The sequence below is a fragment of the Chiroxiphia lanceolata genome, chromosome 2, assembly GCF_009829145.1.
Source record: "Chiroxiphia lanceolata isolate bChiLan1 chromosome 2, bChiLan1.pri, whole genome shotgun sequence".
NCBI lineage: Eukaryota > Metazoa > Chordata > Aves > Passeriformes > Pipridae > Chiroxiphia > Chiroxiphia lanceolata.
The window spans coordinates 114,290,259-114,306,137 of NC_045638.1; the positions used below are offsets into that span (position 1 = coordinate 114,290,259).

Sequence of the window (15,879 nt, forward strand, 5' to 3'; positions counted from 1 at the left end):
CAGTTTTGATAGCATATAGTTCCAGTACATATGGGATAATTGAAAAAGAATGTTCTTCTTAACAGAGAAACTTCTGTCTCTAAGCCACTGAGTGTTAATATTTCAGGACAGGGAGACTATTGGCTTCTGGTCTTTAAAGTGGAATAGAAGTAATTTGTTAGGAATGATGGCTATCTGTGCTAATTATGGGTTGTGGCATCCCACTGTGCTTCCTGTGAGCCCAGGATCATTTTTCTGCAGAATTCCAGGTGGCAAATCTATGTTTTGGAAAGAAAAATGGGTTGGACTTGCCACCTTCCATCTGGGGCTCTTAGCATGCAGACAGAAACTAGTGTCAAGTCCAAGCCCAGCTTGATTCTGAGCTCAAATATCTTTGAAACATTAATTTTATGTTGCTGTTTATATACAGGATACAATCAGAGCAGAAAAGGAGATCAGGCTGGAAAGGTGTACAGTACAAAACATGTATGCTATTGACACAGTAATTGAGATAATTACCTCTTCTTGAGGCTTCAAAACTATCAAAAAGGTTAATTCTCTGGATGTCATAGGTTAATGTGGTATTAGGCATCAGTGTTCTGTTTCTATTAATGTTGGTGACAGCAAACTTGAAAGCCAATTCTTCAATATTAACAGGTTCATTTTCCACAGTTTCGAATATCCCTCCTGTCGAAACAGAGACAAATGAGAAGGATTATTCACCTCTGCATCGCTGTACATGAAAAGAGAGAAATAAATTATGAGCAATAATTTCTGAGTGTTTATAAAGGAAAACCAAATCACTCTTCAAAGCACTACAGCAAAAGTGCATTGGATTATCAGTTTTTATCTCCAGAGGCACTGCAGGTTAACCCAATATCATGAATGTTGCTTAGACAAACATCTGGGAAAGATGAGGTGTGTTTGTTATTCAGGCTTTTCAAAGGAAAACTTTTAAATCCTTGTGAAAACTTCTATCTGATGAAAGCACTGATATTCACGGGTCTTGTCCCCCTGCTCCAACCTGCTCTATATTTGGAGATGAAACTTGGACGTGTTGGAGATGTTTTCTGAAGTGTTGCAAATCCTGGCAGTGCAAGATCCACACTCCGAAGCGATTGAGGAGCTTGAGAGGAAATGGACTGAAAGTTTCCCCTCGAGGTCTGTGTTGTAGCAGGGCTCTGGGTTTTTTAGAAACCTTAGGCAATGTCATTGGTCATTTCTCAACTTGCTCAGGGACAGGGGACTATTTTTACTTTTTCCAAGCTCGTTGCTGAATGCACTGAAGTTGGTGATCCAGAAGACGGCCAAGCTGCTCCCACAGAGGATTCATCTCCGTGCCAAAGTGTTGAGTCATGTCTCCAGTGGTGAGGTGTCTACCAGAGCCTTCTGGTTTGTCTCCTTGCAAGGACAGTGCTGGACCCAGTACAGTCACTCCCAGCTTCCCATCCTTCCTCTGGAATCTTCTACCATCTGTTTTGATCTACTTGAACCAAGAGGTGTCCAGACCCACCCAGTGCAATTCCAGCTGGGCAACTGCTCTTCGAGTGCTCTTCAGTTTGCCAGAACTTTTTTTCCTACCATTCAAACTGGAATTTTGTACACTTCTGGCTCCTTTTTTAGAAAAAATGAGGTGAGTCAGGGCTGTTTTTTAACCTGGAAGCAAGCTTTCCAAAAGAGGGCTGTAAATAACCAACCCGAATTTCAGAATGAACTTCTCCAGCACAAATTCTGAGACGGGGAAGGTGGCTGTGTTTCAAGTCAACAGGTTGTCCCACTTAGACTGGGGTGTCTGTTCCCCCTAGAGGCTTTATTATGCCAACAACATATCCTGACTGCCCAGGGGCATTGGGATTTGATGAATGCATAACAAACAGAGCTAATTTAAAAAAAAAGCTCCTCTAAACAGCAATCTCCAGCTTCACTACTTGATTTTGCAAGTATAATTTACTCATTTAGTTCAAGTCACTAGAGAATACTTTGGATTTCTCACTTACATATTTCCACACTTCCCCATGTGAAATTTGAGGCCCAGATATCTCTTTCTATTTTCTGAGCATCTGAATGCATTCAGCCTGTGAGCTGCAATCTCTTACAGTTTTGATGTCGCCGATATAGGAATAGTGCAGCCATTAGCTGACAAGCAGAAACAGTGGAATTAAAGCCTGTTTGGAATGTTAACCCAGCAATGAAAGCACTGGAGGCTATCAGACCCAAGCTGGCAATGCAATCCCCAGCTACTCTTGAATACAGTGTAGTATTATCTCTTGAACTCATATATAGCAACGCCTTAACGTGACTTCAGCAATTTTGCCAACTTAAGCAATTTTCTTGTTCTTCACTATATGGATTTCTCATTTACTATATGGATGTATTAAAACCTGAAAGACTTTCTGGGGTTTTTTCCCCTCTCCCTCATAAAACATGCAAGTGGTTACAAGAGACTGTGACACACAGAAAGAGCTGGAAAAAATTTAAGGGCAGGTTTTGGAACCAAACATAAAACATCAAGTAGAATGCTAAAAGACAGTAGGATTTTACAGAGCTTCAAACTCCAGATCACCTGGAGGGAAAAAAAAATCTAAAGCCTGTGATGATATCAGTGATGATACCAACAAGTTTATTGGTTAAATACAATTTTCTTTCCCTGTTTTCACCTGAGGAAGATGGTTATTTTCAGTCAGCTATAATGCCAGCTTGGTCTTGGGCCAGAAAGGTTCAAGGGCTGGGTTTTCCTTGAACCCCTACTGGAATTAACAGAGCATTGTTCCATAAGGCAAGGTGGATGTCACTGGATGTAAGGAATAGCCTGAGATAACTATGAAGTAAGACAGGGGGACCACAATCTCTCCCCAATTCCAATAGGATGAGTCTTTTGACATTTGATCTTGGCAAAAAATGTCCTCCATCCTGAAAATTATTAGTGTGTATTGTATCACTTTCTATTTTTTTTAAAAGTTAATTAAAACTACTTCATCCAACCACCCCTGAGGCAACCTTCACACCTGTATGTACACAAGCACTTTCTCATTCTGGGGCTAGAACTATTTCCAGTCCTCTAATCAATTGCCTATTAGATGAAGATTAATTTTAATTGGTGTATAACCATGAACTATTTATACTTCATTAGCAGAATTTTACAGAATTTTTGCTTGGTCCCCTTTGAAAAAAAGTAAAAGCTCCCTGGGCAGAGGGAAGGAGGGGAGGGAAAGGAGGAGTGATGAAAAGAGGGAAAGTTTTGTGTGGATGTGTTTTCTAAGCAAACTAATCCAAATTATGCATTATGCACACTTCAAATGTATTCCAGTCATTTTTTCTGGAAGTCAGCTGTGTAATCATGGAATTGGGACCCCTGCAACAGATTTTCGACGTTCCTTTTGTACACGTTAATGCAGCAGGAAAACTCTTACAGGGAACTCTGATTACAGACTTTAGTTTGCTGGTGAAATCCTCTGGATAGAACATGGAATCCCAGAATGATTTGGGTTGGAGGAGACCTTAAAAATCATCTGGTGTTAATGCCCTGGACATGGGCAGGGACACCTTCCACTAGCCCAGGTTGCTCCAAGAACCATCCAACCTGGCCTTGGACACTTCCAGGGATGGGGCAGCCACAGCTTCTCTGGGCAACCTGTGCCAGGGCCTCCCATCCTCCCAGGGAAGGCTTTCTTCCTATATCTGAATTAAATCTGCTCTCTGTCAGTCTGAAACCATTCTCCCTTGCCTTGTCACTCCAGACCCTTGTAAAAAGTCCCTCTCCATCCTTCCTGTAGCTCCTTCAGGTCCTGGAATAGGTCTGAATAAGAACAGGACAGATATCCAAGAGGTTCCTAGCTCTGTTCAGATGAACTGGAGATGCTGGAGAAGGCAACATTTAGAGTCTCCCAAAGCTCCCCCTCCCCACGAGGATGGGGAAGTTCTGAGGCCACAAAAGTCATTCTCCCAACTCAGTAAATCTTTACTTCACTGAATGTTCTCCTGATTAAATCCCAAAGCCCTTGAGAGAGTTTATGGAGTAAATAATTTTTTGGTTACTGTGAGTGAAGTTTGGAATAGTTACATTAGAAAAGCTTGGGCTGTACCTATTTGAGCTTGATTTTTCTGTATGTAAAAAAGAGTTGAATTAGTCTATCAATTTACATCACAAACAAGCCAGCAGATAAAATCAGACTGTTCCATGCTGCAGTATTTTCACCCTCATATCCTTAATAAAATCTAGCAATTCAGTAAGTAGTTTCTGTTCTCCTTGTTCTGCTGATGACTGACAGCCAAGCTCAGAATTTATTGTAAGGTCCAGGTTAAAAGAAAAACTGCAGAGTAAGTGACAAGTTTGATGAAGAACCCATTTGTCAGATGTTTCATTTAAATAAAGTAATTACTGTACAACATTTTAAAAACAAATTAACCACAGCATTCTGCAAGGGAAGGGGAAAAAAAATCGATGTTAACTCAAGAGATAAATGATGTTCCAGGAATGAAGCTATTATTGCTAAGCACGAAAACAAGCCCTGGCTTTCAAGGTAGCACATACATGGGAAAAGTGGAATTTTTTGAGCAGGTCCATCTGAAGAGCAATGCCAGAGGTAGGTTCCCTGATCCTATTGCACTCTCTGCCAGCCACATGTGAGCACATCAGTAGGAGAACCCAGCAGTGCTGTGCACTTAACTGATAATCCTATTCCAGTGTGAGAGGAGACCTTTCACTTTCAGCACTTACTTTGTCAAGTGATGTCTGTGAGGATGAAGGAAAAAAGCTGTATTTGCCCCTGCCTGGGATTTAGCTGTGAAAAGTAAGAGGAAAGGACTGCTTGGCTAAAGCTGCTCTGCCAAGAAGGGGGCTGAGCCAGCAGAGACTGCTGACTGACAAATATGACAGAGCAGCAGCTCCACTCATCCTCTGAAGACACAATAATCCTACAGCAAGTAAAATATCCAAAATATAAAAGCACACCTCGGTAGCACATCCCCTGAAAAAGCTTCTCTGGTCCTTCTGAGCCAGCAAGTGTTTCCATTTAAAGGGGTCAACCAGGCCTGAGAGAGCTTTAGAAAAGGTCATGGCTCAACAATTTCCACACCTTCCCTTGGGTCTCAGTGTTTCACTTCAAGACGAGGCACAGCACAAAAGCTTGTTACTGGGAAAATTCTCTATGCCTGTTTTAAAACCAGTCATAAACAGCAGCAGTTAAAAACTGTTGACCTTTCTGATGGCAGTTGTGGACCTCAGTCTCCTGAGGCTCCTTTGGGCAGGTTCCCTCAATGCAAAGCATCTCACTACAATTTTTCAGCAGGAATACAGCAGATGTAAAGTACTTTTTTTTTTAACAGCATACGCATAGAACTGCCTGAGTAGCCTTGAGGGAATTTCTGTGATTTCACTCAGTGCTATCTCTTTGATGCTTTCAAAGTAAAATGTTAACTTTTCAAAATACTTTTAAAAACTACATCATGCCTTTGGAGAGATTTTCCTTACGTACTCCACAGTAAACATTAGAACAGTGTCTGACTGCATTGGGGTGGGTTTTGTTGTTCTGTCTATGAAAACACTACGGAAAGGCAGATGAAATGGAGGCAGGTTTATAGGGAAAGACAGGACTGACAGCCTGCAAAACAGAGGTGGGGAAATGCCATGTGTTTCCAGCATGGTGCTCCATAATTCCTTCTGAGGAGACCTAGAAAGCAAAATTGTGTCCTGCTCTTAAGCCAGCCTGAGACTCAGTGGCCACCACAGAAAAACTGCTGTTTTTCAGATGAAGATCTTGCTCTGGGACATTTGTTTGTTTGTTGTTTTGGTGGATAAATACCATATTTCCAAATCAAATTTCTTTAAAGCCTCTCCAGCTCTCTGGTAGCTGTGTGAGGCAACTCCATGGCAGATCCATGTCAATGCTCATCCACTGGAGCAGCAGCCAACCTTCCTCTTGTGCCACGATTCCCCTGTGTAGCAGCTGCTGAACTGTCCTCTAGACATGTTTTACTAGTATTCTTTATTGCTAACACAATTCTCTCTGCTTTTTGACAGTGGAAAATGCTGGTGGCGCAGGGAAGTAATTTACTTGTACTGTTAAAACAGAGAAAAGTGTTGCTGAATATGAGATATAGTATTCCAGGACCATAAGTTAAGCCACAATGAGATTTAAAAGATATATCAGTGGAATTTTTATTTGCTGCCAGATTTTCATGTCCCAGCACACCAGCTCTTTCCTACAGCCTAGAATACCAGCAATTTAAAGACAACAGATCAGCTATTCATATATGCATATGGCTCCAGGAGTAGCCATAGTACTACTAACACCAAGCATTTTGATATTCTGATAGAAATTCCAGTGAGAACCAGGAGGTGCTAAATAACCTGAAAGCTGTTCATGTTCTTATTCAGGTTTTACACTTCAAAAAAATGCTGTTTGAAAGCAAGCATGCTGTAAAAAACATTTGAAATATTAAGACATCCCTACTAAGAAGGATGGTAGAGGAAAAATATAGTTAACAAATAAGATTTTCCTCATGAAGACACAAGTGTTTTTTTCCTTTAACATAGAAAAAGGAGGATTTTACGGTTTATGATAAAATCCTGTTTCTACGTGGTTGCTCAAAGGACACCCTGTTTCATAGCCTGGGTATCAGCTGTGCACCTGGGGAGGTGTTGGTGGCACAGGATGACACAAGGAATAAGTGATGTGGAAGCACAGGGCCTGCTGGATTCCAATCCATCCCTAGAGCTTTGAGCCACCCATAGCTTCCAAAGGCAACGCAAGTGATTTCCAGAAACATCTGAACACCTATTTCCTGGAGGGGTTTGTGCTCTGAGAAGCCTCCCCTCCTTTCCAAGGCACCATCTGGACCCCAGCAGGTCCCTGAGAACTCATTAAAGCCCCCCCATCAGTCACTGCAGAGAAAGGAGAGGTAAAACCCCAATGACTGAGCAGCTCTGTGGCACTGGCTTCCCGAAAGAGGAGCTGCTGCTGATGCCAAGTTAATGTAGGAGGTTCATAAAGCCACATTAACACAGTTTGCCCCTGCTCTCTTTGATATAATATGAATTCCCACTGCTCCACTGCCGGGATGGGTCGGGACTCACACATGCTTTTGAAGCTCAGTGGGGCTGGGAGGGAGGTGTAGGCTCAAAAAGGAGCTGAGCAGAGTAAAAGAGGAAGATCTTTTCTCCATATAATGCCCACTTACAGAGTTCCACTTGGACTGAAAGCACTTACTCTTGGAAACCCATTCCAAGCGTACTTTTCCATCCTTATCTCTTGCCAAAGGGCAGGTTCTCCTGTGCCATGAGGTGTCCAGCTGAGAGCCAGCACACGTGCACTCGCTACAGAGCTAAGCCTGGGCATTCGTCTCACCAGAAAAGAACAACTACATGAGTTAGTACTCACACTTGAGCAGTATCTGTCTTTGAAAAGTTAGCTCTGCCTGTATAGTATTAGTCCAGAAATTGGCTATTACCTCTAATTTATACATGACCTGTAAACTGCTCCATTATGTGCATGTGTATTAAAAGTTTCTCGGGAAGAATCATGACAATCCCAATCCTATAACAAACAGTAACTGTAATTTGCATTTCCAGATGCCGACGGAAGTGGGTCTGCTCCCCTAGGTTTCTGTGGAATTAGGGGCATGGGGGTTGCATTTGGCTCTCAGAACACAAGCTGAACACATTACCATTCTGTGCACGGCTGAATTCAGCCCTGCTCCAGGGACCTCTGAGTTAGGCAGCTATTATCACCCTCATTTTACAGACAGTGGAGCTGAGAGCGACTTCCCTACCATCATTCCCTCTTCAATCTGTTCAAAAGCTGATTTGGAAGCTTTCCATACATTGTGCTCTGTTCCAGCCTATTCCCACCCTTTCCAAGCCCCTGTCCTTACCTTGGCATCCATCATCTTTGCATTCACCCAGTCTGGTCCCTGTCCAGGGCGCCTTGGATTTTATTCCTCAGTGCTATAACCTGCCAAATGTCACTGCCACTCCATTGCCTCTGCCAGATCCTGGATCATTTTCCCTCTGTAACTCATTTTCCCTCTGCAACTCATTGTCCATCTGTGGGCTCCTCCTTTTAGGAGGCACTTCAAACAAAACTCAAAGTGCCAGTCCTTGCCCTTTGTACCCTCATTGTTCAGCCATCTAAATTTAAAAGAAAAGACAGTGGGCACAGAAAGGCAAATATCCCTCTCTGATGCTCACCTGGATTTCCTGCCTCCCTTATCCCCAGCTCTGCACTTAATTGCTCCCTGTCTCTGTATATTACAAGCTTCTTGAAGCTATAAGAAATTTGCTGCCAGCAGGATAATATAATGAATTTAATAAATATAGGGCTGGCTTTGGTGGTTGGGGTGATGGTCACATTTTCCTTTCTATGACTATGACTTGGAACCTGAAACCTGGGACAGGGTCAGGACCTGAAACCTGACCAAAGAAGGAGGTGCAACCAAGTGTCAAACTCAGCAAATGTGGCTTTTTAAGAAGACTAGGTTTGTTTATGGAAAGGTCCCTGCCTATTTGACAAATTGAGCATCATCTTGGTTCCAATCTGTCCATCTGAAATCCAGCTCTGGGCATGTGTTTAGGATGTGGTTGTATTCCAGTGGCTTTTGTGAAGATTTTGCTCTGAGTTGTAACAACATTGTATAAAATTTGCTTGATTCTTTGCTGAACTCTCAGAGGGACTCAGCCTTTCTGCTGTTTTCATGCAACATGGTTTAGTGCTTAATTACACTGTGATGAAATGGGTAGAAATCACATTTTGGTCTCAGCCCTCATGTGAGTTCTGTGACTGCCAAAGAGCTGCAACCCCTTTCAATGGACCTGAACAAACAAGACCTGGGTAAAGATTGGGATGAAGGACACAAAGGATGGAAAAAGTCTTAAATGAAAATGTTAAAGCATTTCTCTCTCCCAAACATTCTCTATGTGAGCCAGGGTCAGGTTTTTATGATTATCTGCACCCTAGAAAGGTGCATTCAGCAATGCTTTCATCCTTTGGAAAGCAGAGGGATAAAAATACACGTGTGTTATGTACATGTACAAAAAGTTGAGCTTATTAAAACACAAAGATCGACCTTTTATTTATTTTAGTTCAGCTTGTGAGTCTGGAGAGATTTCCCAAAGGCACAATTGGCATGATTCATGTTATAGAATTTCTAAGTAATGAACTTTTTCCTTTTTTAACACGGGAAAAAAAAATTGGTTGACCTGATTTAGGTATCTCTTGCAATATTAGTTAGAAGCTAAAGTATCATTTTAGAAGTGCAAACTCTCTATTTGATGGAAAGTTTTAAAACTATTGCCGTGCCGCCTTTATTTTATTGTTTTCCCTTGATGCTAATCAGGAAAATGCAGGATAATACATAAGATATTTATATGATTTGCTGTTCTTTCCCCCACATAACCATACCCACTTGGGCAAAACACCTCTCCAGGCACTGCAGCATTAATTTCCAACAAGACAAAACCAGGAGAGGGAGAAAATTGGTTCTAATTACCCAGTTACACACGCAACATTGGGTCCCATCAGATGCTATTTCAGACAATGCAGAAAGGAGGAGGGAATTAGAATAATTTCCCTGTTATTTCTTGGAGCTAGAATTAGGTAGGTGAGCCTTGCAGAGACCAGGCTTAGATTTTGAGTGGCATATATGTCATATATGGGGGATATGACATGGCCTGTAGGCTGTTCTAAATGTTTCTCCTGATTTCAGTGGGGTTTGATCACATTGTTGTAAGGACTTAAACAGTCCCACTGGAAAAGAAACTTACTTTCTCATGTCCTTTTTAATCTTTCAAAGCACTGCTTCACAGATATGCTTTTCCTACGTATCCGAGTCAGAGGATTTCCCTCTGAGACACCCAGACATATTAATTGCTCAGCATGTGAGGGACTACAAGGTGCTTCTTAGAAAGGAAAGGAAACATGAAAGAGAGAGGAGGGAACAATCCCCTCCCCAAAAAAATCAATGTTTATAATAAGGAATAAAGGAAGGCAAAAAGAATTTAACAGAAATAAAAAGCAGATGAAGAGAGTGGAAAATGGTTGAATGAAGGTTAAAAGACTGATGGCATTGAGTTGCAGTTGTGAGTTTGCACAGGCAATAAACTACTTCAGGATTAGCCATTTTCCTCCAGCTGCTAGACAGGAATAGAAAGACATTTCGAAATCCAAGACAATACTTTGAAATGTGCACTATTCTGTAAACAGCATTTTTTGAGCATAAATGCCAGGGTTATATCTTTAAAAATTATACAGCCTTTCTTTTTGTGAGTGCCCATTAAGCACTATTATCTGTAAGATGCTTAGAAACATAAGGTCTTTATTAAAGCTGAAGAAATCTGAGCTTATCCTCAAAAAGCAGGGATAAAATCAGATCACAGCCTAGCCAAAAGTACATCCTTTCCAGAAAGGAGGTGGTGGTGGAGGGAGGTTAAAACTGGGGGAGGGGGACGGACATTTTAAACTTTAACTTCAGTCAGTCACTGTTTCCTTTCTGAAATCCAGCTGTTGCAATTCCCCTAAAAGGCAGTGCTGCCTGTGATCCAGAAATGATTGCCATGGGGGATGCCAAGAAGCACTCAGAGTGCAGATATCTTCATTTATAAATTACTGTGCACGCCTTGCATTTTGAAGCACGCAGAAAATAGTATCCTAATCAAGAGTTCAAACACTGAGGATACAAAGATTCCATTAGCTCTTGCTGTCACACTCTCTGCATGAAGCCACAGTGAATTACGGCTTCACCTTCCTTCTCAAGTGCAGGAATTGCTCGTGGCAGATTTCTCTGAGTCTGAAGTTGGTCCTCTCGCTCTGGCTTAAAATCGTTGATCTGAAATGGAGCTCCCAAAAGTAAAGGACCAGCAGCACACAAAGCCACGGGTCTGAGAGCCACAAGCTGCTCAGGCCGTGCCAGAGCGTGTCACAAAGGAGGTGTGTCATCATTTTAAACCTGAAGTTTAAAAATAAAAACTCAGAAGAGACATAAGTGATTTCACTGATTTTTGTCATAAGTAATAAATTTAGTTTTCCTTGGGATAGAGGAAGGATTAACCCCAGGTTTGCCATTGGATCAGTTCATGTGATTCTCCTGAAACTCCAAATACACAGGTTTGGGGTGGGGACACTTCACTGATGGTCACCCATGATTTGGGAGAGATGAGGAAATTTGCAGGGTTTGCTCAGGATTTGCCTATTGTTCTTTAAACTTCACAGAAACGGATTTTTCCATCCCTCTGGATTATTCTGCCCCTCTTTTACCAGCATTAATGTAGTTTCATCCTCAAATCCTCGAGTGTCAAAAAGGAACACACAGAAAATGAGCTGACATTTTGCTAACCAGGGTATTATTTTTACTGCAGCCTCAGCATTGCAGGTGCTTTAAGGGAAAATACCAGGATACATTTTCAGTCTTGGGAAGTCTAATGTCTAAGTAGGCTCACCTAAAATTATGCTTTTAAGGGTGGGGGTTGCAGATTTTGCAACTGATCCTCTCTTACAAGTAATGTTTAATCAGCACCTGTGCTTTAAGTTGCCATATTTCTTTATAATAATGATGGCTGGCTCTTGAAAAGACACTTACTTGAGGTGCCTGCAATTTAAAGCTTTCTTGGTAATTATCAACCTGGAACATTTCTATTCCTCAATCTACTGAGGGCCATTTGTGTCTGAAAAATGTCTTATTCAACAGCTACATTTGCAAATATTGAAGTAGCAAGTAAGTGTAAACAAAATGCTCCTGCACCTAATCACAACTTTACATGAAGTGCTGAATTCTACAACTTCAAGAGAAATCTGGAATAGGAACACAAACAACTCCAGGAACTTTTTTTTCTTGTAATGCTTCTCCTCCTACCTCCCCCTTCCAAAAAATTAAATTCTTCTAGAAAACATTTTCTAGAAAGACTGATATGAAAATGCTTGGAATTCACGGAGGAAACCAAGACTTCCCAGCAGTGTTAAACCACCTGATGGAGACACACACGGTGTTGAAATTCCTGTGCATAACAGAGTCTAAATTAACTCCAGAAATTCTTGCGCCAGGGGAATTTTCCAGGTCACATCATCACTTTTCTTGATGTTGAATATCCCCAGAAGTTCCTGGGAGCCGAACTTTTCATTTGCATGTTCATCTGGGGACTTGAGAGGCTCCTACTCAAATCACTCATGAAACCTGTGAAAGGGGGATTTTTAGGTCAGCCACCTTCATGCTGTGTGGGTAAATTTTGGGATACCTGAGCCAGGAATGTTATATCCATATAAAACCCAAACACAAAATGTTTAACATTCATGCCTGGTGTGGACATAGAAATGTCTTTCACCAGAAATCACACACAGAATGAGACATTCCACTCCAACAGCTTCAGTGGGAAGAGCTTCATCAAGGATTATTAATGCTGGTTAGGGATGTTATTATAGATATCACACTAATTTATAGTATTAAAGCTATACTTCATTGTAGTTATTATACTTATTGATAGGAAAGTTAGATATGTACTTTGAAAAAAAAGGTAGGAAAATTTGATTCTGGGTAAGTATACAAATGAGTCAAAACTGTTTTAAAAGTTAATAAAAATAATTAAAGAAACAAAAAGCCAGTTATCTAAAAAACTGGATGCAACATGTCTGGGCTCCAGGAGATGGCTGCCTGAGTTACTAAATCATTACTCATACTTTTAAAATATGAAAGCTGATGCTACACTAGTTATAGCTACTATGGGGTTTTTTTTTAGAATCATAGTTTCATTGCAGGAAATTTCAATCAAAAGCCCATAAAATAACCTTGCCATGAAGAGGAAACTGTAATTACTTACAATTAGTACAGTGTGTAAAGGATAGCTTCAATTCAATTAAACAATTTCATAATTTATGGAACAAATTATGGCCATAATGGCCATAATTTCAGTGGGTTGCCATCAATCAGGAAAGAGCAACGTAAACTTCAAAATAAAATTAAAAATTCAGCTTAAGGAGACACCAGATATTTTGTCCTTGCTCAGTGACTCAGGTTTCCTCTGTGTGTGTCAAGTTTCCTGTACATTGTATGACTTTGAATTCTCCTTTTCTACATTTATAAAAGGTCTTCTGAGGCACAGGGTGGGATTGTTGGGGTGTCCTGTGCAGGGCCAGGAGTTGGAGTTTGATGATCCCTGTGGGTCCCTTCCAACTCGGGATATTCTATGATTCCACATTACCAGGTGGAATTTTTTGGAACAGGTTTACATTATTTTGGGAGCTACATTTTAAGTCTGTTCAAAGTGCTACCAAGGAAAATCTCCCCCTGACAATCAAACAGAGCTTGAGTTGAGCTCCTCATGTCTGCACAGCTGCAAACCTCAGGGTGGATCACCATTCCAGGAGGGTGGACGGAGTTCCAGGCTGCTGAAGCTGTGGAATCCGTGGGAACTGAAAAAGCAGAACTGCTTAAGAGGCTTCCCCAGTTGGTGTCAAGCACAAATTTCACCTGAGACAGATGTGGGACTGAGTTTTTCCAATTCCCAAGGTCACTTAAAAAGGCTTTCTAAGGGTAATGTGGCAGAGCTCAGGGAAAAAAAGAGTGAGGGAATAAAAGGCCTCCTAAAAGGCACCCCTGTCTTGCAAATTACCCTGTAAACCCTTCAGATTCAGGCAGGTACTGCAGGAAGATACAGACTATTTCTCTCAGATTACATGATGTGAATGCAACATTTCCCCCTTTAGTCAGCAAAATCAGGATTCAACCCCATATGCACATTCTTAAGCGTTATCACATTGGTTCCAGCAAGTCAAGAAATAAGCTGTTCAAAGGAAGTGCAGCAAACACAGAGTTATTATTTTCCCTAACAAAGAGGTGTTTGTTTTTTTGGTTTTGTTTGTTTGTTTGTTTGTTTGTTTGTTGCTTTTTGTTTTTTAAACAGGTACTGTTTTAAAGCCCATAATCCAAAATGTTACTCCTTGACAGGCTGCCATTAATTCAAATCAACCCTGAAAAGTTGAGCCACAGTCACACAGAAATTACTGGTCTCATTTTTGAGGTAAGGGGAGGAAATTCAGCTGCCTGTTTATGATGGAGGATAATTGTAGATCCCCTAATGATCCTGCCTGGCCCAAAACTTTATGAAACTCTAGAGGCAGTAATAAATCATAGCAGGGATCTCAACCAAGAAGGGGGGATGCTCCTGTGTGGCAGGAAAGCTTTCCTTCACAGTCATATGTCACAACAAACTGGGGAACAGAATTATGTGCACGTGTGGTTCTCACTCAGTGACAAAGCAAACACTGCCTCTAACTATGTGTGTTTTCTGGGAGACATAGAACATTGAAAAATGGTCAAATTAACAACTGCAGTACATTCTCCATGTAAATTAAATGCTGTGTAGACGACACTTGTAGTGATTATAGCTCGCTACATGACATATGTTTAATGATTTAGATTGGCTGCTGTTGAGAGGGATTTAAGGTACTTATGGCATTGGGCTCAAATTATTTGCAAGAGTTGATTGATGCTGATGCGTTACTCTGCAGCTTGTGTTCAGCTCAGGATCATCCTCTGTGGACATCTCCCTTATCTCCTGCAGGATCTAAACCCTGGCCTCCTCTCACATTTTTATCCCTCCATACATATTGTTTAACCACTTTCCAGAGCAATCAGATGAGAGAACAAAATTTCTGTGTGTCCTTGCATTTGATTTTTTTATGTCTGCAATTTTTAAAACATTTCCCTTGAGAACAGGCTTTGGACACCTAGTTCCCATGAAAATTAGCAAGAACTGGTCATCGAACCCCATAAGAAGCTTTTCAACTCTCCATTTTTCTGTCTGTCTGTATCAACAGTCATCAGCGAGCTGCTGATTGTAGGAACCCGTGGATTCAGAAGTGTCACCAGAAAATTTGGTAGCAGCTTAAACTTAGTCTGAGCTATGGAGTTCCCAGTAACCTTCCCTGGGATGTTATCTCCCCATGCTGATAAAATCCACTCTATAGTGTTTAGCAGCTGTATGTTCCTCACAGAATATCTGCAGTGCACATCTCCTGCTGGAATGACACAGGAGGTGAGTGCATGGTTTTCACTGAGGCTGTTTGAGAGTGAAAATGAGATTTGGATCCAATATGTAAAGGTATTCTATTAACTCTTCTGGCCTTTGGACTGGCCCCTCAGCGTTCACTGCTCTGGCCCTTATTAACAGCAATGACTGCTAAATCCGGTGGGAGGGTGGGAAATGAGGAGGGCAGATGAGAGTAAACAATCAAAGTGAGTGTGTCATTGCCCTGTAGCACAAACCCAGCTGGCTTGGGAAAGGCTGAGGACATCTGAAGCAGTGGTTAGCTCATTATTATAGAATTAAAGAATCACTGAGGTTGGAAAAGACCTCTGAGATCACAGAGCCCACCCTGTGCCCCATCCCCACCCTGTCCCCCAGCCCAGAGCACTGAGTGTCACAGTCAGCCCTTCCTTGGGCACCTCCAGGGATGGGGACTCCACCATCTCCCTGGGCAGCCTATTCCAATGCCTGACAACTCTTTCCATGAATAAATTCCTCCTGATGTCCAACCTGAACCTCCCCGATGCAGTCCTCTCATCCCATTCAGATACTGGATGGCTTTCAGATTTGTCAGCTAGCTGGCTACTCTGTTCCAGTTTCTGGGAGCTCTGGGAAGGAATGGGTTACTTCTTCCAGGTCTCCTGTGTGTGTTAATTAGTTCCTTAATGCACTGTGGGGGAAAATATCCAGCTGCTGGCTGCTTGAAGGCAAAAAACCTGGCAGGGGGTGTGGTAGGGTGGGAGTACAAAACATGAACTCAAACTGCTGCACTGCTCAGTCAGGAGCAAATAACGACCACGAGGCTTGGAGAATTCTGCATCACATTGCCAATAACCCTTTTTCCTACAAAAAACAGCCCTTACAGAGGAGGACTGTACTCCTTACTAGCA

At 41.7% G+C, this 15,879-nt stretch overlaps 1 protein-coding gene across 4 annotated transcripts in view; it reads right to left on the reverse strand.

Moving 5' to 3' along the window:
* Positions 1 to 15,879, reverse strand: part of GRIK1 (glutamate ionotropic receptor kainate type subunit 1) — a 122,010-nt gene that overhangs the window by 54,156 nt on the left and 51,975 nt on the right. For all 4 annotated transcript variants that reach the window (XR_004355296.1, XM_032679473.1, XM_032679474.1 and 1 more), the window contains exon 2: positions 499 to 666. Coding sequence is in view for 3 of the 4 variants with exons in the window: in XM_032679473.1 (XP_032535364.1) it covers positions 499 to 666 (168 nt within the window). In the remaining variant the exon portion in view is untranslated. The remainder of the gene's footprint in view (positions 1 to 498; positions 667 to 15,879) is intronic.